This window comes from Cnephaeus nilssonii (assembly GCF_951640355.1).
Source record: "Cnephaeus nilssonii genome assembly, chromosome: 10".
NCBI classification, from domain to species: Eukaryota; Metazoa; Chordata; class Mammalia; order Chiroptera; family Vespertilionidae; genus Cnephaeus; species Cnephaeus nilssonii.
In genome coordinates this window covers 46,321,761-46,347,361 of record NC_137081.1, presented here as the reverse complement: position 1 = coordinate 46,347,361, position 25,601 = coordinate 46,321,761, and the positions used below count along the sequence as shown (strand labels likewise).

Below are 25,601 nucleotides of genomic sequence, written 5' to 3'. Positions count from 1 at the left end.
CAGCGGGCACTGAAGTCCGCGCCCCGGGTCGCTCAGCCGCCTCCTGCGCGCCGGACCCCGCAAGCCCTCCCCGCACAGCTATCGCTTCTCTTTACAGCCTATTCCGGCGCCTGACGGGCCGAGGACCCGGGCAGCGGAGGCCCCGGGACGACCGAGGCGATGGCGTCTCCGACCCCTTCTTCATCGGCTACCTCCTCCAACGCCGGAGCGGACCCCAATACTACCAACCTGCGTCCCACAAGTAGGTCCTGCCCCCCGGTTCCTATCAAATCAGTGCAGGGAAGGAGAGGTGCTGGGACGTGAGGAGGCTCTGCTGGCGGAAAGGAAGCGGGAGAGCCATGAAGGAGGCTGGGAAGAAATGGGGCCCTGATCCGGTCCTGGCCGGCCAGAGGTCACCAACCGACGGGGCTGCTAGGCGATTTGGAGGCGCTGGAGAAGGGGGACCACGCAGTGTCCGAGTGGCAGCGATTGTTGAGGGCTTCGCTGCGAGAGAGGGATGGGCCGCGAGAGTGTTGTTTTTGTTGTGTTGTGTTGTGTTGTGTGTGGTTTCTTTGCTTGGTGGGGCGTCGGGGGTCAGTGTAGGGGGCGGTGTGAGGAGTCGAGAGTCTCAGCTGGAATAGAGTTTTCTGCCTCCGGTTTTCGTTAAGCCAAGATCTGACCCCTCCTCCCTTCCCGGTGCGCCGTGCTCAAAGTCTACAATCAGCGGAAACGTCGACGTTAATTGCAGCTTTTAGAAAACTCGGGATCCCTAATTGCTCCAAATTTGCCTCTAGCTATTGACAAGGGAGGGAGAAGTCAAAGGCAAGAAAGGTGCATAAAATGGTTTGAGGTTGAGCCTGAACATTTTAGACAATTAATTACATCTCAGATAGGGGGGGGGGGGGGCGGAATAATAAAAGGATTGGGCAGCATCCTGAGAGCTGTCGAACCAGAAGGCCGGAAGGTTTGCCAGGGCGGGAGGAGAGGGCACCGCTCTCTTTTCTCCCGGGCAGGAGACCTGTCTGCAATTGGCTGTCCTGAAGAGAGGGGAAGAAAGGGGGAACCAGTTCAAGGGCAGAGGCGCGGGCGGGGCTGGGGTGGTGGTGGTGGAGGTGGTAATTTATGCTTCCCCACTCCTAGTTCAGTTCTTCAATCCATTCCAGAATGCCTTTAATTCAGATTGATATCCCAGTTTTCTGTAGAGGCACGGGGATGAGAGAATTGTTTTTCTTTTTCCAATGTGGATTGAAATGTGTCATCCCCAAATCCATCAGCTCCAGATAGTAACAGCCCCAAAATGTCTATAAAAGAGAGCCCTAGGGATGGCAGGGTCCTTAAGAGGGCTTATTGCTGCGCTTTTATGACACTTTCTCTAAGCTTAAGGAAACGTTGGTGGTTTCCACCAATGAAGATGGGGGGTGTTATGGGGTAAAGCCCCCTCTCCATCCCCTTCGTGTTGCCACTGGCTCCGGGGCTGGAGGCCTGGTCTTTTAGGCTGCGTTCTAGCTCCCTCTCCCCCCCCCCCCCAGGCGAGCTACAATTACCCACACAACAAAGAGGGGCTCGGAGGGCCGCCAGCCCTGGTGGCACGTGAGTCTGGCACTGGCGGCGGAGCTGGCCGGGGCAGGCCGAGAGGAAAGCGAGGCCCGGCCTTTGTCTGCTGCTCGGGCCTTGATGGATTTCTTTTCCAGTCCTCTCCACATCTCCTGCTCCCGCCCCTCGTCTGCTGGGGGGCCCTTGTGTTCTTCCACCCTTGAGTCCTGCACCCCCACCTCCGAGGATAACCTCCTACTTCCCTTCCCGGCTGCAGCCAGCCGTTGAGTTAGTTGCATGTGCCCAGCCCTGGGTCCGAACCCCAGTAGAAGCTCTCGCGCGACTGTCATCCGCCGAGGGAGAGGGAAAATAGAAGATTCCGCCAGGGAAGTGCATGCACCTGTGGGGAGCACACCGTCGAGGGCCCCCAACCACCCAGCCTGTGGCGTGGGCATCCCAGACTGCACGCTGGGCTCTCTCCACTCTCCACCTCCTCGCAGACACGTCCTCGCCCGCCCAGCTGGCTCGCTGCTCAGCCCCCCCCCCCCCCCCCCCGCAAGAGCTCCTGAGAGGAGCTTGCCGAATCTGCACCCCAGTACTGGCCTCTCGCTCCAGCCACCCCTCCTCCTTGCTTTCCGCCACTTGCTGCATCAAAGAGGCTCTCTCATTTCCTCCGTCTCCCTTTCCCCTTTCCCTTACTGCTATTCCCAGTTCTGAAAGACGGAGGAACAGGTCTGACCTCCAGCGCCCCAGCTGCCTGACCTTGGTAAACGCTTAGCCCCTCTGAGCCTCAGTGCTTTGACTTGTAAAATGGGGCTTAGGTGAACACCCCTCTTGTCTCATAGGGCTGCTATGAAAATTAGCTGCGGCGGTGTTTAAAGTGAGAGCACTCGATCGGCTTTTTACCTGCCAGGTATTATTAGGGTTTGACTTGGGCACCGAGTTCCTGTCTGTTGCAGGAACTCCGCCTGTGACCGGCTGTCTCCCGGACGTGGGGCTGTTTCTGCCCCTCGCTGGGGCGCCGCTGCGCCTCGGTTTAGTGGGTGTCACTGTCCTGGTCGCGGTCTACACTCGCGCGGGGCTGCAGGCACCGGCCAGAGTGGGGCGGGGTGGGAGTGGTTGGAGGAGTCTTGCTCTGAAGGATCCGAAGGGAATTCGCGGGGGGCTTCGTAGGCACCCCGGTGCTGCTGGCTGGAAGTTGAAACCCGAGAGCAGGATTGGCCCTGAGGAGTCTGATAATACGGCGCCTCGTGGGTCCGCCGATGTGACCCGGAGGACAGATGCCAGGTTCCCTTCGCTATCTGCAGACCCCAGATGCCGAGGGAAGGGTTAATGAGGGGCAGGTTGGGAAGAGGGGGCCGGGGGATGAGGACCGGATGCGCACTATTGTCTTCCCGACTCCCCCGTCAGACAGAAGGGCAGTCAAGCGAGTCCGATCATCTAGTCAAATACTATTTTTCACCCAATTAATTCCTGAACTCGTTCGCGACCCCATTTCATGCCAGTTTATTTTAAGCTGCCACTCGGCTGGAGACCCGCCAAGAAATTACGAGATGTGCTGGTCCCAGATGCTCTGTGTTCCCTTTCCGGGCCGCTGTGGTCGCCTTTGGCGTCTTTGGGGCGGAGACCGAGAGCCGGGGCCAGGCGGGTGGGCACTGGGCAATCGGAGCTGCGGGGCTGGCCCTTTGCTCTTGGGATCAGCCTGCCCTGCTCCCACCCGCCTCCGCCCCACCCCGCGAGGGTCGCTTGGAGGCCGGAGCCACAGCTCTGCACCTGAAAGTGGGAGCAGGACACGGGTGTGCCCGTCCGCCCGCACACCCGGCTCCTGGGTCCTTTCGGAACGAGCTTTGCATGAGGAGCGCCGGCAAAGCCCTGCCCCACCTTCCCCAGAAACGCCTTTGCTCTCCACCCGGCCTCCCCGCGGCCCAAGCCTCGCTGACCGCCCCTCTCTTGCTTTCCAGCGTATGACACCTGGTGTGGCGTGGCCCACGGATGCACCAAAAAACTGGGGCTCAAGATTTGCGGTAAGTGAAGAGGCCCGCGGGGGCCGGGCACGGCGGCTTCGCGGGTTCGTGAGAGGGGTGCGCTCGGAAGGGGCTCCCGGCTGCTGGGCCTGGTACTTACAGCCCCGAGGCGCGCGGGGACGCGGCCCGACAGGCCTTGACTCTCCTCTGCCTTCCCCCGACCTGGCCTGAAGGGACCTTTCCCGACGCCTGTGACCGCGGGCTACCCTCCGCGTGTCTAGGTGCGAGCGCGTGAGCACAGCGCCCCCGCGCGGCCGCCCGGCGCCCAGGCCGGCCCGGCCCCGGCGCTCCGCCCGCGCGTCTAGAAGGTCGAGCGGGAAAGGTGAACCGTGCGGGCCTCACCCGGGAGCGGGCCCGCGGCCGGCACCTGCCTCAGGCGGCGGCAGACCCTCCCCCCTCCCCTCTGCCCTTCGGGCATGGAAGGTGGCCTCTCCGGCTAGAGACGTTTGCCCCGAGATGCCATCACATCCAGATTTCGTTCCTTGGGGCCTCGGAGGGCGGGAGAAAGGATGGCCTGCAGCCCCCGGCGCCCTGCCTGGGGAGGAGGGGGTGCGGGCGGCGCAGACCCGAGGGTTTGCCGAGCTCGCCCTGGACGGGGAGGAGGGAAGGGAACGGAGCAGGCGAGGGCGGGGGGCCGGAGAGGGGAAGGGGGAGTCGGGTGCAGTTGGCCAGGGAGAAGGGAAAATAGATCTGGGAACTGGAAAGGAGCAAGAACAGCTCTCTGGAGACGTGAAGGTCTGAAATGAAAACGCCCAAGGGATATAGGTTGTTTTTTTTTTTTAAAGGAAAAAGGGAGATTGTTCGAAGGGACACAGCCGAGTGGCTCCGGCTGAACAATGAGGATTTGCTTTCCTCGCTACAATTCACCGTCTAAAAATCGTTAGCCTTATCGGGCCAGAAAACACGGGCTTCCCCGGGCAGGGGGCGGGGGGGGCGCGGGGAGATGAACGAGGGGCTTATTAAAGGGCCATCCATCAGCGGCTGCTCGCGGGAGATAGCGGGGGGCGAGCGGCTGCTCGCTGGGCCGGGTCTCCCCAGCCTCGCTGCGCCCCAGGCCCCGGGCGCCGACAGCGGGTTATTGATAGCAGCTCCTCCCAACCCCCCTCCCTTCCCCCGGCGCCCGCCCTGCGTCTCCGGGGCTCTGCCCGCTGGACCCCGGGAGCAGCACGTACGGTGAGGAAGGGTGGCTCCACCCCAGACCTGGCCATTTCCCAGGGAAAGCCCAGCCCCAGGGTCCGGCCCTCTCCCCGGCATGCTGGGCCGGTGGGGCGAGGCGGGGGGCCGGTCCCGGGCGGGCAGCCGGCGGCGGCGAGCTTTGTTCTATAAATAGCCCTCCCCTCCCCCCGCCGCCGTTCCCGGCTTAATGGCCCGTTCCGCGCCGTGTCCCCTCGGCGAGGCGCTGGGCTCCAGCCGCCGTCATTGTCAGCAGTCGGGCAAGCAGAACGGAGGGCAGGGTGGGTGGGAGAGGCCGCTTTCCCCGCGGTCCGGCCGGCCTGGAGGGCAGCCGTATCCACCCCAGTCCCCACCTCCCGGCCCTTCGAGTCTGCAGGAAAAGGTCTAAACGGCCCTTTGGGTAAAGGAGCTTCTCTGGGTCCAGGAATAGGGGCCCCCGAGTTGGCATCCACTTCCCCTGAGGGAGAGCTCGTGGGCATTTGGGGGGCCACCATCCTTAGAGAGCTCCTCTCTGTTTCTACAACCCCCCCCCCCGCCCCCAACAGTAATTTCAGGAAAGCTGAACCACACCTGAGGCGGACAGGGCTGGTAGTCGTTAAGGGAAAATTGCCTTCTGCTAAAACGCGTGCTTTGGGGGCCACCGGTTAGGAGGCTTCGCATGAGGTTTGGTTCTGAAAGGAAAGAAAACACCAGGAGGATTTCTTTTCCAGGCTTTGGGCCAACTCGGGCTTTCCGTTTTCATCTAGTGGAGGCAGAGTGCAGTCTTGAGTTTTGACCTGAATCCACAGCCCCTTCCCCTCCCCCCACATAGACACCTCCACTCCCTTCATTCCAGATTTTCTGTGGCCTCCAGGTTGCCTTCTTAACCTGTCACCATTTGGGGTTGGTTTGATCTTTCACCTTAAAATAGCAGAGGGACTAATGGTCCTCTTCCCACCTCCTAATTCATTGCCCTGCCGCCCCCCTCTCCCCCAACTTCTTCAGTGCCTTGCCAAGTTTCCACCCCCACCCACTCTCTACCCCCCTTCCCGGGAACCCCCCTGGAATGAGGCTGCAAGGAAGACCTGGGTCTCACCAAAGGTACCTTAGCTCTGGAGGCAGAATCCCCTGGGGGAGTAATCTGAAGAAATCCAGGTCTTGTCAAGAGGTAGAGATTGAGGTGGCTACAGGCACGGTGACAGGACGGAAAGAGGAGATGCAGCTAGCCCCAAACCCCGAGCCCCGAAGTTCTGACTCTGGGCTCTGCTGAGCCCGTGTCTTTGTGCCTCCATCACTTACCTTTGCAGAGGCCCCGGCCGGGCTGCCAGTTAGAGCCTCTGTGCTCTTATTTAGCCTGTGCAGTGTGTGTGTCTCTGTGTGTGTATGTTTAATTTTGTGTTAGTTGCCAACTTTTAAACATACAGAGACTTCCAATATTCTGTATTTTTTGCTTCTCTTGAAATAAAATGAAAGTTGTGAGTGGGGGTGGGGTGGGGGGATCTGGCAGGGTACTTTTAGCCCGTAGAAATCCGAACAAGAGTCCCTTCCTCTCGTGAAATGCAGTTCCATGCTCCAGCTGGGGAGGCGAACAGAGCTGATGGGCTTCAGGCCGCAGTGGCCAGCGTGGTCGTGTGCTTTTATGCCCTGTGCACTCGCAGCCCCACTTGGAAACAACGGGCTCGTGTCCGGTACCCCCTAGTCCCCACACTTCCCCCACTCACTGGGCCACCTAGACCCTTGAGTTTGGTGTCAGCATGCGGAACCAGCCGCAGGATCTCCCCAGAGCCCAAAGGTGGAGTCGTGACAGGGCTCACCTCGCGTCCTCAGCTTGAAGCTGGCCAGAGTGCTACAACCTGACCAAAGCCACCTCCGGCTTTGTCTTTCCCTCTGTTTTGCCTCTTCATGTTGAGCTGGGTTACTTTACACTAGGTCCTCACAGCCGGGTGTAGAGCAAGAGGGAATAGAGTCTGCATCCGTGTCTCCGGGACTCCTTGCTAGGCAGGGAAGTTGTCAACACACTGACCTCAGTGTGACCCACCACCTGGCCATCCTTGCAGAAGCTCACGGCTCCTTCCAGAGCCTCTCCGAGCCCAGCGAGGCTCCCAGTATTTTAGAAAACAAATACCTTCCAAGAAATCGTTATCCTAATAACAATATACGTTGAGTGTTTATATTATCAGATTAATGGTTTTTGCCACAAATTATAATGCAGTATAAGTGTGCTAGTCAGAAGACCACTTACAGGACTTACAGGAAATATTCATTCCTAGTGCACTCCAGGGAGTGGGGTCCAGGAATGGGATGCAGGTTTGAAGTTGTGTCACAGTTGTCACCTCTCAACCCCGTCAGGACACCTTTGAGATTTAGAGACAATATTCAAAGCCCACGTGGAGGTCCTCGGTCCTGCAGCTGCCCAGAGAAAAGGGGTTTCTAAGAGTTTCAGGTACAGAGACTGAAGGCTTTTTCCGGGAGTGGGTCAGAGCCAATCAGAGGTTAAGGGCCTAAGAGTAGGGTTTCAGCGGGCAGGGCCTCACCTCCATTCTGCCACAGGGATTTGGTCTTTTCAGCCTGGCAAATTCCACAGCTCCCTGTTCTGGGGGCAGGGCAGCAGCCGCTGAATTCAGGAGCCAGGCGACCCTGCATCTCTCTGGCAAATGAGTGCTGGCTCCTGGTTCTGAACTTTGGGGGTTTGGAGGAGGAATTCAGAATGTAGGAGAAGAGGTGAGGGAAAGGATAAGACCCCCACCTTTATATCCAAGTATAGAGCTCTGTTATACAGGACAGTGATTTTCAACCTTTGTCATCTCATAACGCACATAAGCTAATTACTGAAATTCTGTGGCACACCAGAAAATATATTTTTTGCTGATCTGCAAAAAAAAAAAAAAAAAAAAAAAAAGGTATAATTTTGATTCATTCACACTGGATGGCTATTGTTGTGTTGGCTGCTGTCATTTTTTAATTTGACAATCTAAGGGAAAATAGGTCAAAGCCCCTGACTAAATCGCCAGGTATGGCATGTTTTAAAGATTCTGTGGCACACCGGTTGAAAGTCCCTGCAGTGGTGTGTTTCTCCTCTTCTGGTGTCCTTTCGGGCTTTCGCGGTAAGTTTACAAGATGCTGGGAACAATGAAGGGCCTGGTGCCTCTGCCTTCCTGTTCTTCCCTCCAAAAATAGACCCTACTCCTGTGTGTGGGAGGACTCTAATCAGCCAGCCTTCCCTCTGCATCCCTCCTTCCTCCACCCAACACCACTGAATTGCAGTCCTGGGGAAGTAAAGTGGAATTCCTCAGATTAACTTGCCTCTTCCTGAACCTCCTGGGACTTTGCTCCAAGCCTCCCTTGTGATGTAAGCGACTCCCCAAGGATCTTGGTATCTACAAAGACAGCTTTGGGGTCACCAAGAAGCTTAGAACTCTCTTCCTCTTTTCAGTATGGTGCATTTCAGGCCAAGGACTAAGCCTGAGGCTAAATTGGAGGGGATGCTGAGGGGAGGAGGGGTCCTGCAGGCCCGAGCCCAGAGGGGATGTGTAGAGAGTCTCCAGCCCTCTTGGCTCAGCCTGCTTCTCTGGGAGAGATCCGTGCCCGCTGAGGGGCAGAGGTGAGGCGCTTTGGATCCCACCCTGGGCTCAGAGTCTATCTCCGTGGAGTTCTTGGATGCCTTTCTAGCTTTATTACAACATTGGCTGCCATCTGCCCAACGGTAAGCTCCTGGAGAGTAGGGGGTCTGTCTCATTTATCTTCAGAGCAATTACACTTACATTCAACCTGTGAGCTGTACCTGGTGGCTGAGGAAAGCATCTTCCCTAATGCCCACTGCTGGTCCTCACCCCCTCCCTCGGCTGCACAGCCCATAGACCCTGGGCCGGCAGTATCCTCTCGGATTGCGTCCTTCCCTTAAAACCCCATCCTGGGGCTGGTTACTGGAGTGGAAGCTGTCCAATTGACTTAATTCTGAGTTCGCTGTCAAGTTCGGAGATGAGAATGGGCTTTGCTCACTGTTTTTCTCTCTTGCATGACTGGGTCTGTGCCACTGATGACACTTGGCACTGCCCCTTCCCTGCCTGAAGGCAAGCAGTGCCAGAGCCCGTCTGTAGGAAACGCAGACAGCTTCTCTGGAGAAGTGAGAACCCTGCTTGCACAGTCAGCCCGGCTCCGCAGCTGACCCTCTGAGGCTGCAGTTCAGTGCGCCATCTCTGACCCAGCTTCTTGCGCTACAGGCTTCTTGCAAAGGACCAACAGCCTGGAAGAGAAGAGCCGGCTTGTGAGCGCCTTCAAGGACAGGCAGGCCTCCAAGAACCTGATTTCCTGCGAGAACAGCGACAGGGATGGCCACTTCAGGCGCACGGAGACCGATTTCTCCAACCTGTTTGCTCGAGGTAGTCCCTCCCCATCCCGTCCCTTACCCCCATTTCCCCAGCCCTAGAGCTATCCTGTAGGTTCTATTGCGTTTCTTGACTTTTTCCTAAAATTTTCCTTCTTTTACCAAAAATGTCATTACTTTTTCAACATTTGAATTCCTTTCCTTAGTGCCCAGTCTTTATTGCTTTGGGAGCTGGATGAGGATAGTCAATAAAACAGTCCACTCTGACACTTCCAAGGATTAATATGGATTCCTAGAATGTAGAATCCAAAGAACTATTGCATATAAGGAAATCTGGTAATTCCCTTAATAGCATTTATCCTCCAAGGTTGGCAACAACAGTAAGAACCAAATCACCCTGTGGGAAGCTGTGTGTCTGGACCTCATGCCAAAGTGCTGTCCCAAAACTCCTTTTCCTTTTGGAGACCTTTCATTATTTACTGTTGCGCCCACACCACTGGTCTCAGGAGGTGCTTTCCCAGTCTCTCTCTCCCAAACAACTCCAAGGTAAACCCACCACCGCCCCATCCATTAACTCCCCACAACCAGGAGAGGCCAGACCAGAACAGAAACGAGACTTTATTAAACCTCAGGGATAATCCAGGGAATAGACACAGAGCATCACACCTCTCACCTTCCTGAGTTCTATCTTCTAGTTCTAGTTTTCTGTCTAAGGACATCACAAAGGACCACACTCTTCAGGGGAGACCTTAGCCTTTACCCACAGAGGCCTGACCCTCCGCCATCAACAGATCAAGCACACCATGACACTAAATCAAAAGCCCAATGTCTGAATCAGATGTATAGGGACACGCCTGGTACCAGGGGGGCAAGACAGAAGCCCCCTCCATCACAAGCCTGACGTATGTCCGTTCAGCCTGCAAATGGCAGGGTGCTCACAGCTTCTCAAACTGCAGTGGCAGGCTGCTCAAAGCTCTCCATTTCACTTATGAGCAGCCTAACTATCAGAAAGTCTGTGGACCCCCAGAAAGTACGTGCAGAACTTCTGTGTATATGCTTATGTGCGATTTTCTGGGAAGATGATACATCAGATTCTCAATGTGTATACATATCCTAGAGTGAAATTGGGCCTATAAGAGCTATCATGGCTGATGTTAGGAATTTCTGGGCCTAGGAAAGGCAGATATGAGTCAAGTGATAACCACTCATTGGCTTCCCCCTTTGCTCCCCAGATCTGCTTCCAGCTAAGAATGGGGAGGAGCAAACTGTGCAATTCCTACTGGAGGTGGTGGACATACTCCTCAACTATGTCCGTAAGACATTTGATCGCTCCACCAAGGTGCTGGACTTCCACCACCCACACCAGCTGCTGGAAGGCATGGAGGGCTTCAACTTGGAGCTCTCTGACCAACCTGAGTCCCTGGAGCAGATTCTGGTTGACTGCAGAGACACCCTGAAGTACGGGGTTCGCACAGGTAAGGATGGGAGCCAGGTGGACATGCAGCAGCAAGCTTGCCCTACACCACACCCTCTCCAGTTGTGAGGATGTCAAACTCATGTGGAAGGAGAGACACAAACCTAGTGAGGGAAGGCAGCAAAGTGCTCAGTGACCGCACAGCCACCTTAGGCAGTGACACTTAATGGAAGGCCCCAACCCTGGCAAAAGCCCATCATCATTTATTTTGTAAAAGTAGATTTTAAAAGATATACAGTATCCAGTACTCTGTCAACTTCAGTATAAAGTTTTCATTCTTAGTTTTAAGCTATTCACAACCTAAAGAGAGCAGAAGGACCCATTTTCATGGCTATTTCATTCTGATAAATCCTGCTCTTGCCTGTCCCTGAGATTGGGGAGAATTTGGCCCATTTCTCTTCCTTTTTATATTAATGTCCTAAGGCTGCCATAACAAATTACCTCAAACTGGGTGAATAAAACAGTAGAAACTTTTTCTCTGTCAGTTCTGGAGGCTAGAAGTTTGAAATCAAGGTGTCTGCACGGCCATGCTCTCTCTGAAGCATCTTGAGAAGGATCCATCCTTGCCTCTTCCAACTTCTGGTGGTTGTGGGTATTCCTTGGCATGTAGATGCATCACTTCAGTCTTTGCCTTCACCTTCACATGGCATTCTCCCTGTGTATGTGTCAGAATTTCTTCTTGTCCTAGCTGGTTTGGCTCAATGGATAGAGCGTCAGCCTGTGGACTGAAGGGTCCCAGGTTCAATTCCGGCCAAGGGCACATGCCTGGGTTGCAAGCTCGATCCCCAGTAGGGGGCATGGAGGAGGCAGCCAATCAATGATTCTCTCTCATCATTGATGTTTCTCTCTCTCCCTCTCCCTTCCTCTCTAAAAATCAATAAAATATATTTTTAAAAATTTTCTTCTTATAAGGACACCAATCTTCGGTCTAGGGCCCATCGTAATCCATTATGACCTCATCTTAACTTGATTACATTTGCAAAGAACCTATTTCCAAATAGTCACTCACCAGGAGTTAACACTTGAACATATCTTTTTAAGGCACACAATTTAACCCACAACCCCTTCTATTGGTTAGACCAATAAGTCACACACACACACACACACACACACACACACACACTTCAAATTCTCTTCCTACCTCTGGAGTTTAAAGCTTTATTTTTTTTTTTAAAGAGTTTCTAGAGATTTATTTATTTATTTATTTAACCCTCACCTGAGGATATTTTCCATTGATTCCTAGAGTGGAAGCGAGGGGGAGAGACACACAGAGAGAAACATCGATATGAGAGAGACACATCAATTGGTTGCCTCCCACATGAGCCTGCAGCCAAGATACATGCCCTTGACCGGAATTGAACCTGGGACCCTTCAATCCACAGACCAATGCTCTATCCGCTGAGCCAAATCGGCTAGGGCTACCTCTGGAGTTTAGACAACCTAAATCGCCAACTTCCATCCCACCAGGAAGCCCTGGAGGATCCCCTCTTGCCTCCTTTTCATGTTACACGAACCCTCTCTAATCAGCAATCCTGGCCAAAGTGGTTACTTTTCGGTTGCCTCAAGTTCAAGGACTTTTTGGATTTCTGCCTGTCTATGCCAAAGCCTGAGAGTTAAGCAGTGATTTCTTCTCTCTGCTATCTTTCCCCACTGCAGCCTGAGCTCTTGGGCAGATAGATCTACAAGAATTGGCAATTCATGGTATAGTTGCCAACATAGGGGGAGCTCCTGAGACCACAACTGGTAGCCTCTTGTTTTTTCTTCTTCTCTTCTTCTCTTTCGTTATCCCTCTTACTCTTCCTAGTCCTGTGAAAGGATGACTGGAAAGGTTGGTGGAGATAGAGCTGAGTAAGGCTATTAGATGTCAAAAACAAAGTGTTAAAATGAAATGATGAGGCTGGCCAAAGAAGCATTTTTAAATAAAGAATCCCAAACAGCTTTTGAGGTCTGCCAAGACCACTGGAATAAGTGTAGCTTCCTTGAATAACTGTAGGTTGGACACGACTCAATTATATTACGAAGTCTGTATTTCATTTTTAAAGAAAAGCACACTCATCAATTTAGTTACATCTCACCTTGGTATCTAATGGCTAACCCATTTCTGATGGAAATTAAGTAGTGTAATTTGGCTGCATTAAAAGAGTCAGAATTCTCTCTCCGTGTATATTTTAGCTTGACTTGCTTTGAGCCAACATTTTTTATTTTGTCAGCTCATTCTAAATATACTTTCTCAGAGAGATGAGACCACATACTTTTATCAGTAAAGCCCAATTAGTGTTGTCCCTTAAAGAAAAATACATGGATTTGTCATAATGGCAACCCCTATTGATGATAAAACTGAAACATCATAGACTCCTTTTTAAAATTTTATTTTTCAATTATAGTTTATATTTAATATTATTTTGAATTAATTTAAGTATAGCATAAATGGCCAGACAATTACATACTTTGCACCAAGCATGTCAAACTCAAAGGCTAACATGGGCCAAATAAATGAGGTATGCGGCCCACAGGCCACGAGTTTGACATGCTTGCTTTTCACAATAGTCCCCCTGATTTTTTCAGTACACACCTGGCAATGTACATAGTTATTACAATGTTATTGACTATATTCCCTATGTTGTACTTTATATCCCCGTGACTATTCTGTAATTACCAGTATGTACTTCTCAATTCCCCCACCTTTTTCACCCAGCCCTCCCCCCTTACCCTCTGGCAATCATCAGTCCATTTTCTGTATGTATAAGTCTGTTTTTATTGTGTTTGTTCATTTACTTTGTTTTTTAGATTTCACATATAAGTGAAATCATATGGTATTTGTCTTTCTCTGTTGGACTTATTTCACTTAGCATAATATCCTCTAGGTCCATCCATGCTGTAGCAAATGGTAAGATTTCATTGTTTTTTTATGACCAAGTAATATTCTATTATATATACGTACCACACTCCTTTATCCACTTGTTTATTGATGGGCACTTGGGTTGCTTCCATGTCTTGGCTATTGTAAATAATGCTGCAATGAACATAGGGGTGCATATAGTTTTTAGAATTCGTGTTTTAAGTTTCTTTGGATATATACCCAGAAGTGGAATCGCTAGGTCATGGGGCAGTTCCATTTTTAATTTTTTCAGGACCCTCCATATTGTTTTCCACAATGGCTGCATCAGTCTGCATTCCCACCAGCAGTGCATGAGGGTTGCCTTTTCTTCACATCCTCACCAACACTTGTTGTTTGTGGATTTATTGATGATAGCCATTCTGGCAGGTGTGACATGATACCTCATTGTTGTTTTAATTTGCATTTCTCTGCTGATTAGTGATGTTGAGCATCTTTTCCTATGTCTATTGGCCATCTATATATCCTCTTGGAGAAGTATCTATTTAGGTCCTCTGCCCGCTGTTTAATTGGATTGTTCGGGGTTTTTTTGGTGTTGAGTTGTATGAGTTCTGTATAAATTGTGGACATTAATCCCTTATTGAATGTATCTTCTGTAGGTTGTCTTTTCATTTTGTTGATGGTTTTCCTTTGCTGTGCAAAAACTTTTTAGTTTGATGTAGTCCCATTTGTTTCTTTTTCTTTTGTTTCCCTTGCCCAAGGAGATATGTCAGAAAAAATACTGCTAAGAGAAATGTCAGAGGTTTTTCTGCCTATGTTTTCTTCTAGAAGATTTATGGTTTCGAGTCTTATATTTAAGTTTTTAATCCATTTGAAGTTTATCCTTGTATATGATATAAGAAGGTGGCCTAGTTTCATTTTTTTGCATGTATCTGCCCAGTTTTCCCAACACCATATATTGAGTAGGCTGTCTTTACCCCATTGTATGTTCTTGCCTCCTTTGTCATATATTATTGGACCGTATAGCTGTGGGTTTATTTCTGGGCTCTGAAGCATGGACTCTTATTAGTTCAGGGTATGAATTCACTTAGATATCCACCCTGCAGCCATTCATTTCTGTTCTTCAGAACAGCTTCTGGGAATAGGTATTTGCATATATAGAGTTTACTATCTTCCAGGCAGTGTGAAGCCTTCTGCTAAATCTCAGGGTACTGACCCTGGCAAAGTGTACTGTGGCTGCCATGTGAAAACAGCTTCCGGATACTGGTCTCTAACATAGAGGTAGATGTCAAAGCAACAGGGCAAACCCCACAGGTAGCTACACACAGTAGAAGATATTTTATTCTTTTAAAAAGGATATTAATGCTCAGCCAAAATAATGAATTGGGGTTCTGGGTGGTTTTTTAAAATTTTAATTTATTTTTAGAGAGAGTGGAAGGGAGAGAGAGAAACATTGATGTGAGAGCAAAACATGGATCGGCTGCCTCCTGCATGCCCCTCACCAGGAATCGAACTGGCAACCCTTCAGGGCATGGGATAATGCTCAGCCCACTGACCCACATCAGCCAGGGCATGAATTGGGTTTTAATAGTGAAGACATGCTGATCTGGGTACACTCTGTGAAGGGTGATGATGGCATTTGGAGATTTCTCTACAAATTAACAAAAGACTTCTGAAAAAAGGACCAGTATATGTAGATTGTCCATGAACTGAGACAGATGCTAACCAGCCCTCAGTCACAGTAAACATGTTGACTTCCTTAATTTTTCTTTTTAACTTTTTATTATGGAAAATTTTTAAATTATACAAAAGTAGAATAGTATAATGAGCCCTGTATACCCAACACCCAGCTTCAACTATTATCAGCTCCTGCCAATTTTGTTAATCTGTCCCCCTGCCCATTGTCCCCTCTTCGATATTATATGAAAGCACACCCCTGGCATAATATTATTTTATCCATAACCTAGGGGCCCAGTGCACAAATTCGTGCACCTTGAAAGGATCTATGGGCTGCAAGGCTGCGGTGGGCACCGGGGCTGGTCTCAGCCCATCCTCTGCACCCCTGCCCAGCCCCTCCCGCCACGGCCCTGGTCCCCTGTCTGCTGGGCAGCCCTGCTCCCGCTGCACCACTCCTATGTGCTGACATCGCTGGGCCTGCTCACACCCACTGCTGCCCTGATCACCCCTCAGGAGCAGGGGGAGGTGGAAAAGCCCTCAGGGATGATCGGGGCTGGCAGCCACTGCTCGCACCCGCTGACAGCACCAAGCGATCGGAACCGGCGCCGGGCGCCGGCAATGGGTATGAGCAGCGGCTCTGGCACAGGCAATGAGTGCAAGCGGGGCCGTCGCCAGCAGCGGGTGCGAGAGGTGGCTGCTGGCCCCAATCACCCCTCAGGAGCAGGGGGAGGTGAGAAGCCCTGAGGGGCAATCGGGGCTGGCAGCCACTGCTTGTACCCACTGACAGTGATGAGCGATCGGGGCCGGCACCGGGCACCAGCAGCAGGTGCGAGTGGGGCCAGTGCCGGCAGCAGGTGCGAGCACCCAGTAGGAACACAGCATGGGAGTAAAGAATTTTCAGTAACCACCAGAGGCTCACCCTGATGACAGTGACTGGCACCCTGCCTTGTTCTGGCACCCCCCCTCCCCCCCCCCCCGTTCACCTGCTCCACCATCCTGCCGCAGCCAATGCCCGCCATGTTCTGCGCTCTGCTGCCTGCTGCCAATGCCTGCCATGTTCCGCATGCGCCCCCTGGTGGTCAGCGCATGTCATAGCGACCAGTTGTTCAGTTGTCCACTGTTCAGTCTATTTGCATATTAGGGTTTTATAATAGAGACTAGTGGCCCGGTGCACAAAATTCATGCATGGGGGGTGTCCCACAGCCCGTCCTGCACCCTCTCCAATCTGGGACCCCTCGGGGGATGTCCGACTGCAGTCGGACGTCCCTCTTGCAATCCAGGACTGCTGGCTCCTAACCACTCACCTGCCTGCCTGCCTGATCGCCCCTAACCACTCTGCCTGCCTGCCTGCTCGCCTCCAACTGCCCTCGCCTGCCAGCCTGATTGCTCCTAACTGCCTCTGCCTCGGCCCTGCCACCATGGATTTATCCAGAAGGACATCCGGAAGGTCTCCGGTCTAATTAGCATATTACCCTTTTATTAGTATAGATAGAGGCCTGGTGCACGGGTGGGGGGTGGCTGGTCTGCCCTGAAGGGGGTCCTGGATCAGGGTGGGGGTCCCCGCTGGGGTCATGGCCAGCCGGGGTGAGGGGCTGATGGCCGTTTTCAGGATGGCCACGCCCCCATTGGGGTGAGGGTCCCCGCTGGGGGGTGTGGCCAGCCTGGGCGAGGGGCTTATGGCAGTTTGCAGGCTGGCCATTCCCCCATCAGGGTGAGGGTTCCCGCTGGGGGTGTGGCTGACCTGGGCGAGGGGCTGAGGGCCATTTTGGGGTGGTTTGCAGGCCCGCCAAGCCCCAGCTTTGTCCAGAAGGATGTCCGGGAGGTCTCCCGGTCTAATTAGCATATTACTCTTATTAGTATAGATATTTTTCACCATCAAGGGCTCTTTAAACAAAAATAATCACATATCATTATTATATCCAAAACCCCACAAAATTTATAGTTCCTTAATATCAAATATTCAGTGTTCAAATTTTTAATGTCTCATGAAAGTCAGAAATGTTTTGTTTTGTTATCATTCATTTGAGTCAGAACCCAAATAAGTGCCTCACATTGCAATTGTTTGATATGTCTCATAAAGTAGATTTTCCCTTCCAGCTCTTTTTCTTTCTTCAAGTTTATTTGTTCAAAAATAAAACTTGAACTTTAAGAAATTACTTTTTTCTCCCACTCTCTGACTCCAGGCCATGTGTAGCTCATCACCATATCTATCATCTGTTATTTTCTTTGACTATAGAGAGTTGAAATTGAAATTTAAACTGGGTCATTTTGTTACTTGATTTAAATTCTCATATAAGATTTTGGGGGCATAAGGCTGTAGCCATAAGAGAAAAGTACTGTTTTACTTACTTTTGTGTCCTTTATATTTTAATGGAGAATGAGATACTGTTTCACTTTTATTTGAGGTCATTTCTGTCAGTCTGTCTGTTTATCTTTGACCATCTTTTGTCTCTGCCAGGCCATGAGGTTTTGAGACATTGTCAAATAGTGTGATTGAATTTATTTATGATTCAGTCCTATTTAAAATGAAAGGTTTAGTTTTCAAATGGGAATCACATGTGTTTTTGTTTGTTTGTTTATTTATTTACTTATTTATTTATTATTTTTTTAATCCTCACCCAAGGATATGTTTTTCATTGATGAGAGGGGGGGGGGGGAGAGGAAGGGGTGGAGAGAGAGAGGAAAAAAAAAAACCATTAATGTGAGAGAGTAATCAATCTGTTGCTCCCACCCCCCTATGTGCCCTTACTGGGGATGGAACCCACAACCTGGGTATATGCCCTGACTGGGAATCAAACCCGAGACCCTTCTGTGCACTGGAGGACTCTCTAAACAACTGCACCACACTGGCCAGGGCTATCACATGTATTTTTAAATGAATTTCAACAAAATTATGTTGCAGGAGATCTCGTAGCTTCTGTTGATACTGAGCAAAGCAGAGTAAAATGGGCTAGTTTAAACTATTTAGGGTAGTCTACACGAATGTCTAGAATCTGGCCCCATACTTACACTAAGCTTAATGTTTATGCTTCTTTTATTTTTTCTAAAGATCAGTATTATTTTCTGAGTACTGTTCAAATGCAGGGATTGGACGATTCTGATAAGAAGTAATAGTTGAATGTTCCTGTTAACCAATGTCACGCCAATAAATTTAATAAATATATATTAAATAAAAGAAGTAATAGTCCAGATGTTCCGAATGAGTCCTCATCCCATGTGAGAAAGAACAGGCATTCTCAGAGAGGGGGCTTAGAGGAGGAACCGCCAAGCTCTAGCTTTCTGACAGTTATTTCAGAGGCAAAAGCAATTTCCACTGGAAACACAGCAGTCAGCATATCTTTCTAGCACCAGTTCCCTGTCACGGACCTCTAGATAATCTATCGCGTTGACTCCTTTGGGACAGCCAAGCCTAGCCTGCTGATGTGGGGTTGAGTTTTTGCGTGAATGCCAAGTTGCCCAAAACTTGGCAGCAATCCTGAAATTGCTGAGAACAGAGCCTGTGAAAGCATACTCTGGGTTGCAAAGGACTTTAAAGTTTTATAATAATAACAATTATTTTACCAACAACTCAATGAGTGAATGAGGCTGTGTCCACCCCTGTTTCACATAGGAGATGCCAGGTCATCTCAGCAGTAAACTTAGTTTAACATTCACGTGACTATATATAGGCAGACACACCAATGCTTGATGCCGTATTTGACTGACACAGAGACCCAGAGAGTGATGGCATGCCCTCGGCATCAGCATCATAGCTGGCACCTGCCTGGGCTTGGTTTGGCCCACGGAGCCACGAACTCTCTCTGAGGCCTGCAGCCTCTCCTCCATCAGTAAACCTTGATTGGGGGATTAAATCCTTGAGATGTCAAATTAAAGTCTGAGCCCTGGCCAGTGTTGTTCACAGTGGTTAGTGTGTTGGCCCGTGCACCAAAGGGTCGTGGGTTTGATTCCTGGTAAAGGGCACGTACCTGGGTTGCAGGTTCCATCCCAGCCCGGTCAGGGTGTGTTCAGGAGGCAACCAATCAATGTGTCTCTCTTACATCGATGTTCTCTCTCTCTCTCTCTCTCTCTCTCTCTCTCTCTTTCTCTCTCTCTGCCTTCCTCTCTTCCTCCCTCCTTCCCTCCATCCCCCCCCCTCCACTCTCTCTAAAAATCAATGGAAAAAATATCCTTGGGTGAGGATTAACAAAACAAAAAAATTTAAAGGTTGAAACATGAGGAAAATCAGGACCACTACATCCTGATTTGTAATTTAAAAAAATAGATACAAGCCCTAGCCGGTTTGGCTCAGTGGATAGAGCATCGGCCTGCAGACTGAAAGGTCCTAGGTTCAATTCCAGTCAAGGGCACATGCACGGGTTGCGGGCTCAATACCCAGTGTGGGACATGCAGGAGGCAGCCGATCAATGATTCTCTCTCATCATTGATGTGTCTATCTCTCTCTCCCTTCCTCTCTGAAATCAATAAAAAATATATTTAAAAAAATAAATACAATAAGAATTTCATCTGGAAATTAAGATATTAGAAAGATTATTAGTTTCATGACATTGGATTTTTTAAAATTTAAAAGCATTATGCTTTAGAAACATACAAATTTGGGGGACATCATTCATGTTAAAAGTTGGTATAGGGTGAGTCAACCTGATCTTCCTTCTCCATATCCTTGGGCAGCCCTATTAGACCACTGGAATGGAGGCCCCATCTGGGAGGCCTGGGAGAGCAGGCTTTGGCTTTGAAGGTAGCTTGAAAAATCTGGGTTTGCTTTGATGCTTGCCTGTTACTTACCTCTCTAGGTCATCCTCGATTTTTCAATCAGCTCTCCACTGGACTGGATATCATTGGATTAGCTGGTGAATGGCTGACATCAACTGCCAATACCAATATGTAAGTCCTTCTTATTATTTTCATATAAACAACCATGATGTATGATTATGGTTTCTTACTTTAAAATTTCAATTCCAATGACTCTGTAAAAATCGATTACAGTTACCCTTGTCATCTTTTCTCTTTAAATATTTTAGGTTTATCCCCTTTTAAATCTAGTAGGTTTATACTGATTTAATAGTGGATAATAGATGAACTATTTTTTAATTGAATGATGCAATTTAATAAAAGCATAGTTATAAGAAAGAATAACTCTGGCTTTCAAAATTACTGCGAATTTCATGTTAAAAAACTCCATATATCTTAATGATGTACCTAAAGAGGTCAAGTTTTAGAGTATGATCTTGGTCCATTTTCCCATCCAAGCATATTGGTCCTTATATTTCAGTTGTATTTCCTTTATAGTTAAAGCTGCCATAAATTTACAAACTAATTTGATCAACCTATTGTTAACTAAAAGTTCCAAAACAAAATTCAGTTGTTAGTGATACATTCCTTTCAAAATCATTGTTTTTCTAAATTTGCTTTTCCCCCGTACTTGTTTGAATAGGCAAACTCTTTGTTTGTTTCTAAGTTCTTGTAAATTTATATGAAACTGACTCTAAGGTCCTGGGTGAGGGGGAGGGTGCATGTGCTTCCTGGGTCGACTTCTGGTAATCACCTCACAGTTTCCTCTACATACACATTACCTTGTCAGAGACAAGGACAGGTGATCAGTTGATGTAGTGTCAGCATAGCCTCCTGAATACTGTCTTTCCTCTCAACATTATGATTATGCTTTACCACCATCTATCCACCCAGACAATGGCACCATATTCTGTTAAAGTATCCAGGAGAAATAATGAAACAAAATTTTTACAATAAGCCTATATAATAAAAGGCTAATATGCAAATTGACCAAACAGCGGAACGACCGATTGCTATGACATGCACTGACCACCGGGGGCACACACTCAATGCAGGAGCTGCCCCCTGGTGGTCAGTGCGCTCCCACAGGGGGAGCACCACTCAGCCACAAGCTGGGCTCACAGCTGGCGAGCACAGTGGTGGCAGCGGGAGCCTCTCTCACCTCTGCAGCAGCGCTAAGGATGTCCGACTGCCAGCTTAGGTCCACTCCCCAGGGAGTGGACCTAAGCTGGCAGAGCGGGCCTAAGCTGGCAGTCGGACATCCCCTGAGGGCTCCTGCGGGGACTGTGAGAGGGTGCAGGCTGGGCTGAGGGGACCCTCCCACCAAGTGCACAAATTTTGTGCACCGGGCCTCTAGTTTTAAAATAAATACATAAGAATTATATGGGTTTTAGTAACTATGGAACTATTTAGAAAATAATCACCTACTTTTTAAGTTCATGGTGAAGTAGATTTGAAAAATAAATTTAGGTAAAAGGGTGGTATTATTTAAAATGAGAAATTCCATCAGACATCAAGATAGAATGTAAGTTGTTAAAGTCCAAGGCACTCGATTTTTCTCCCAGCCATGCAACCTGAAAGGGCACTTTAAAATTACTTACTGAGTCGTGTGTGTTCCAAAGCTGTTTAATGCTGTTACTCAAAATACTTAACTACCTTCAGAAAAGTTTCTATTAATTAAAGATTCTTGCTTTGGTGGCTAATTTAAAGCAACAATTACAAATTTTTGAAAGCGACTGTGACAGGAGAAGCCTTTCATGCTAAAAGGCTTAAAAGATTAAATTGATTGAAATCGAAAATGGTTTTTACACTCCCTGCTTGCAAGTCATGGTTAACTTCACGGAGTGTCCATGTTGGATCGCTGAGGCTGCAAAGGGCAGAGAGGAATTCGGGTCAAAGAAACAATTGCTGGTGTCTTGCCTTTGCACATTTTTACTGTATTGTGATGTGTGAGGTAAAAATGTATCAGCAAGCACAGATATCGTGATATACTCATTATAACTTGAAAAGATACTAATGCTTAATTGGAGCATTTCACACTAATGGATGATTTTAATTAGAAAGTATAGCTTTAAAAAAACTTCGGTGTGGCTCAGTGGTTTAGCGTCAACCTATGAACCAGAAGGTCATGGTTTGATTCTGGTCAGGGCACATTGCTGGATTGCTGTCTCGATCCCCAGTGGGGGGGCGTGCAGGAGGCAGCCGATCAATGATTCTCTCTCATCATTGATGTTTCTATCTCTCTCTCCCTCTCCTTTCTTCTCTGAAACCAATAAAAAATATTGTTTTAAAGAACTTTTTGGAAAATAAGTAAGAAAAATAGAGTAAGAGTTACATATCTATTAAGACCTAAATAAATAACCTTATTAATATAGGCCCTGTATTCACCCAGCATCTTTAAGTGTGTATCCTGTACTCAGCTGCAATTTCCTAATATATATAGCCCAATCTCCAGGTAAATAAAAGGAACTCACCCCTTTGAGCTATTTATTGGCCAGATAGTCTCCTGAAAGGCTTTTCCTCAACCAGAGAGTTCTCACAAACTCTCCTTGTTTGTATGGCTTCGTAAAAATCAAAGCCCCTTATTCTTCCCTTACCTCAGCTCAGCCATGAAACACTAAAATATGTCCCAGCCATCTGAGGTCAAGGCCAGTCCAACTACATGGCACATAGGAATTGCAGCTGTCCTGAACAAAGGATATTCATAAAATATGATCCGATTCCAGCAGATCGATAGAGAAGGTTATTTAAAAGAGTGAAATAGCTTCTGTCCGTTGGAGACAAGGCATTGTCTGAAGAAGGCATAACTATTATCTAGAAATTATTCTAAGCCAGTTCCCCTGGAAGATCCTGAAATGCAGCAGCGCTGTCGGGAGCTTATGCAGAAACGTGCTCCCTGGGACAGTTTCTCCTCCAACGGGGAACAGTGTTCAAATCAGTCTGAGAAAGAAGAGCAAAAGGCTCTTTCTTTGGCAGAGTAGGAATTAGTGATACACTCTTCTTTTTTTTTTTTTTTTACCGTGCTATCATTAAGTATGGGTAGCACTGGTAACAGGAAATAGTAACTGTATTCCTCAGCATAGTCTTTTTAAAAGAAATGTCCAGTATCCAAATGCAGGTGACAAAGTGTTAGGTATCGGGCTGCTGGAATAAAAAGAACATTTATGTTCATGCGTTTATACTTGCCTGTGCATGTATCTTGGAGTTGTATTCTTCCCAGCAAGGACCCAGTGGAGATCCAAAGAAAACTTCACAAATGTACACATACAACTCCTTCCTTCCGAAACAGGGCCACCAGCCACCACAGTGCAGGTTGAGTTGTGCCCAAGTGTAAACAGCAGCCTGCCCACAAGTGACTGAGCACAATACATGATCTTTATGGGGAGATCTATCCCAGCCCTTGGTTATGAGGTTAGGATTTCAGCTACCTAGTGCTTTGTTTTCATAGAAATCACGCAGGAGAAATTTTCTAGTGGAGTTATCAGTCACTTTAACTCTGGGCAGAGGGTTAGAGCCTGCAGAAGGCAGTTCTCGCTTGTCATACAAAAGCAGATGTCATACAAAGGACTTGGAATTCTGACTCTGAAACTAACTGTGAGAGCTTAAAACAAATCACTGAATGTCTCTGAACCTCATTTTCTTCTTCGGGAAAATGGGGGATAATAATATCCATCCTACAGGGTGGTTCTGAAGACTGAAAAGGGCCCCGGTCTTAAGTGCCCAGTGTATCCAAGGTGCAGGGCCCAGGCACACACTGAGGAAAGGAAGACCACCCTACAGGCGCTGCTGTCATTCAAGACCCTCCCTTCAGCCTTTTGGCTCTTTTGTTTCTGTCTCTCATCCTCTCTGGACACCAGAGGGCTCACTAAGCCCCTCCCAGATGTGTTAGCTTTTAAGGTGAAGATAGGCCGCCTGCCACATCAGTAAGGAGGGGAGATCTAAGAGGAGTGTCAAGGTGGTCATTGTAGAAAGTTATTTCTTTCTCTCACTAAAGAAGTGCCCAATTTGGCAGTCACCAGGGATCCAGATTCCTTGTGCCCTTTTCATCCCTATTTGTAGCACGTGGCTCATGTCCTCAGAGTCAGTCACACGATGGCGCAGGCTGGCTGCTGGAGCTCTAGTATAGAATCCCTGCTTCAAACCTCTGGAAGGATGGGGGGCGGGGGAGGGAGAGAGGGAGGAAGGGTCAAAGGGGAACACACTCATTCCTTCCAAGAAGCTTCAGAAGTGCCACACATTTCCCACAGCTTCTCTTTAGCCAGAGCTTAGGCCCATAGCCACACCTAGGGAGGCTAGGAAGTGTAGTCTCTGATCTGGGTGAATTGCCATCCCAAATGAAATGGAATGAAGCAAGAGAAAATTGATACTGGATAGCACCCAGCAGATTCTGCCACAGAGAAATGTAGCTTCTTAATCAATTTGCCTGGGTTCTGAGTGAATCCCTCTGGAAAGGTGAGTTGAGCCACACACACACAAAAAGGGCTGACTGACTACTCTACTCAGAATATAGAAAGGCCTAGAAGTCTCCTTCAATGTCACTCCATGACTGTTTTACATCCTTACTTCCAATCTCATGTTCTTATGCTTCAACTCAGAGCTTTTTGCAGCGTTAGTTTCTTGTTCTCTGATTCTGAAATATGATCTTGTACTCAAACTCTAGCATCTAACCAGCTTCTTCTGAATCCATATTTGACCTCTGATCTCTTGACTTTCTCTTCTTTCGTCTGTCATTTAGGGAAGGGGTACCTAACCTGGAGTCCAGTTTGCAAGAGGGGTATCTCCTACAATTTTTATCAAATGATGTGTTTCTTCATTTTCTTCCTGGGAAGAGGGGCTATAGCTTTCCGAGGAGTCCTAAAGGGGTCTGTGGCCCCAATTAAGTTAAGAATCACTGCTGTAGGGTGAACTTCAAGGCCTTCTATAAAGTTTTGGGTGCAGGCAGACTACCAGTTATAAAGATGGCCCAGGTGGGAAGGCAGGGTCACAGAAATGTCAGAAACAGGGAGCACCATGTCAGCCCATTTGACAGGCCTGGCTGAGGACCAACAGCCATGGGCCAACCTCTCTACTTCCAAGAGAGGACGTCGGGACTAATAATCAAGACAAGCATGATAGTAGCTATGAAATAACTGGTCCTTAAGATCCAGGCAGGAACTGTCAAACAGGATGTAGCTAAGGCCAAGAGCCTATGCTGGATTCATCCTCGTAAGCTTCTTCCTCACGGTTGGGAGTGGTGTCTTATAACATCTTTGTCTCCTCAGTACGGAAGATGCTACCTGGCAGAGAATAGGCATTCAGTAAGCATTTGTTGAACAGAACTGAAAGAAAGGTTTATGAATTGAGAACTGGGACAAATAAGGAACCTGAAAAGCATAAGATCAGACAGTCTCATGATCAAACTCTCTAGACTCTTTCTTCCAGTCCTGAGAGTAGTGGTCTTGCTCCTTCCTGGTCCTTGAGTAGGAAGACGAATTCTAAGACTAAACCTAGGGCCTAAATTGATTCAGATCATGAAGTGGACCAAACCCTGGCCTTCAGACCCATCCCTTCTCCCTTCCCCATGTGGTTCCTGCCTGACCATCTAACACTGACTTGACTCCAACTCAGCTTCCATCCAATCCTAGGTAAGGTTCTGATACTATTGTATATGATTCCATGTTCCTTGCCTATTGTGACATTCCAGCACACACAATGCCACCAGTACCTACTAGTATTCACCATGCAAACATGTTTGCTATTCCAACATTTCCAAAAGTCAGTGGCACTATTAGCATATTTGTTCAAGAATGGTTAGAAGCACATCATGAGTTTGAC

At 48.8% G+C, this 25,601-nt stretch overlaps 1 protein-coding gene across 2 annotated transcripts in view; it reads left to right on the top strand.

Moving 5' to 3' along the window:
* Positions 1 to 159: 159 nt before the first annotated feature.
* GAD1 (glutamate decarboxylase 1) overlaps positions 160 to 25,601 on the top strand; it is a gene marked incomplete at both ends in the record, with an annotated part of 40,183 nt that continues 14,741 nt past the window's right edge. For both annotated transcript variants that reach the window (XM_079783268.1, XM_079783269.1), the window contains 5 exons: positions 160 to 241; positions 3,474 to 3,536; positions 8,909 to 9,067; positions 10,245 to 10,487; positions 19,790 to 19,880. In XM_079783268.1, coding sequence (XP_079639394.1) covers positions 160 to 241; positions 3,474 to 3,536; positions 8,909 to 9,067; positions 10,245 to 10,487; positions 19,790 to 19,880 — 638 coding nt within the window. The remainder of the gene's footprint in view (positions 242 to 3,473; positions 3,537 to 8,908; positions 9,068 to 10,244; positions 10,488 to 19,789; positions 19,881 to 25,601) is intronic.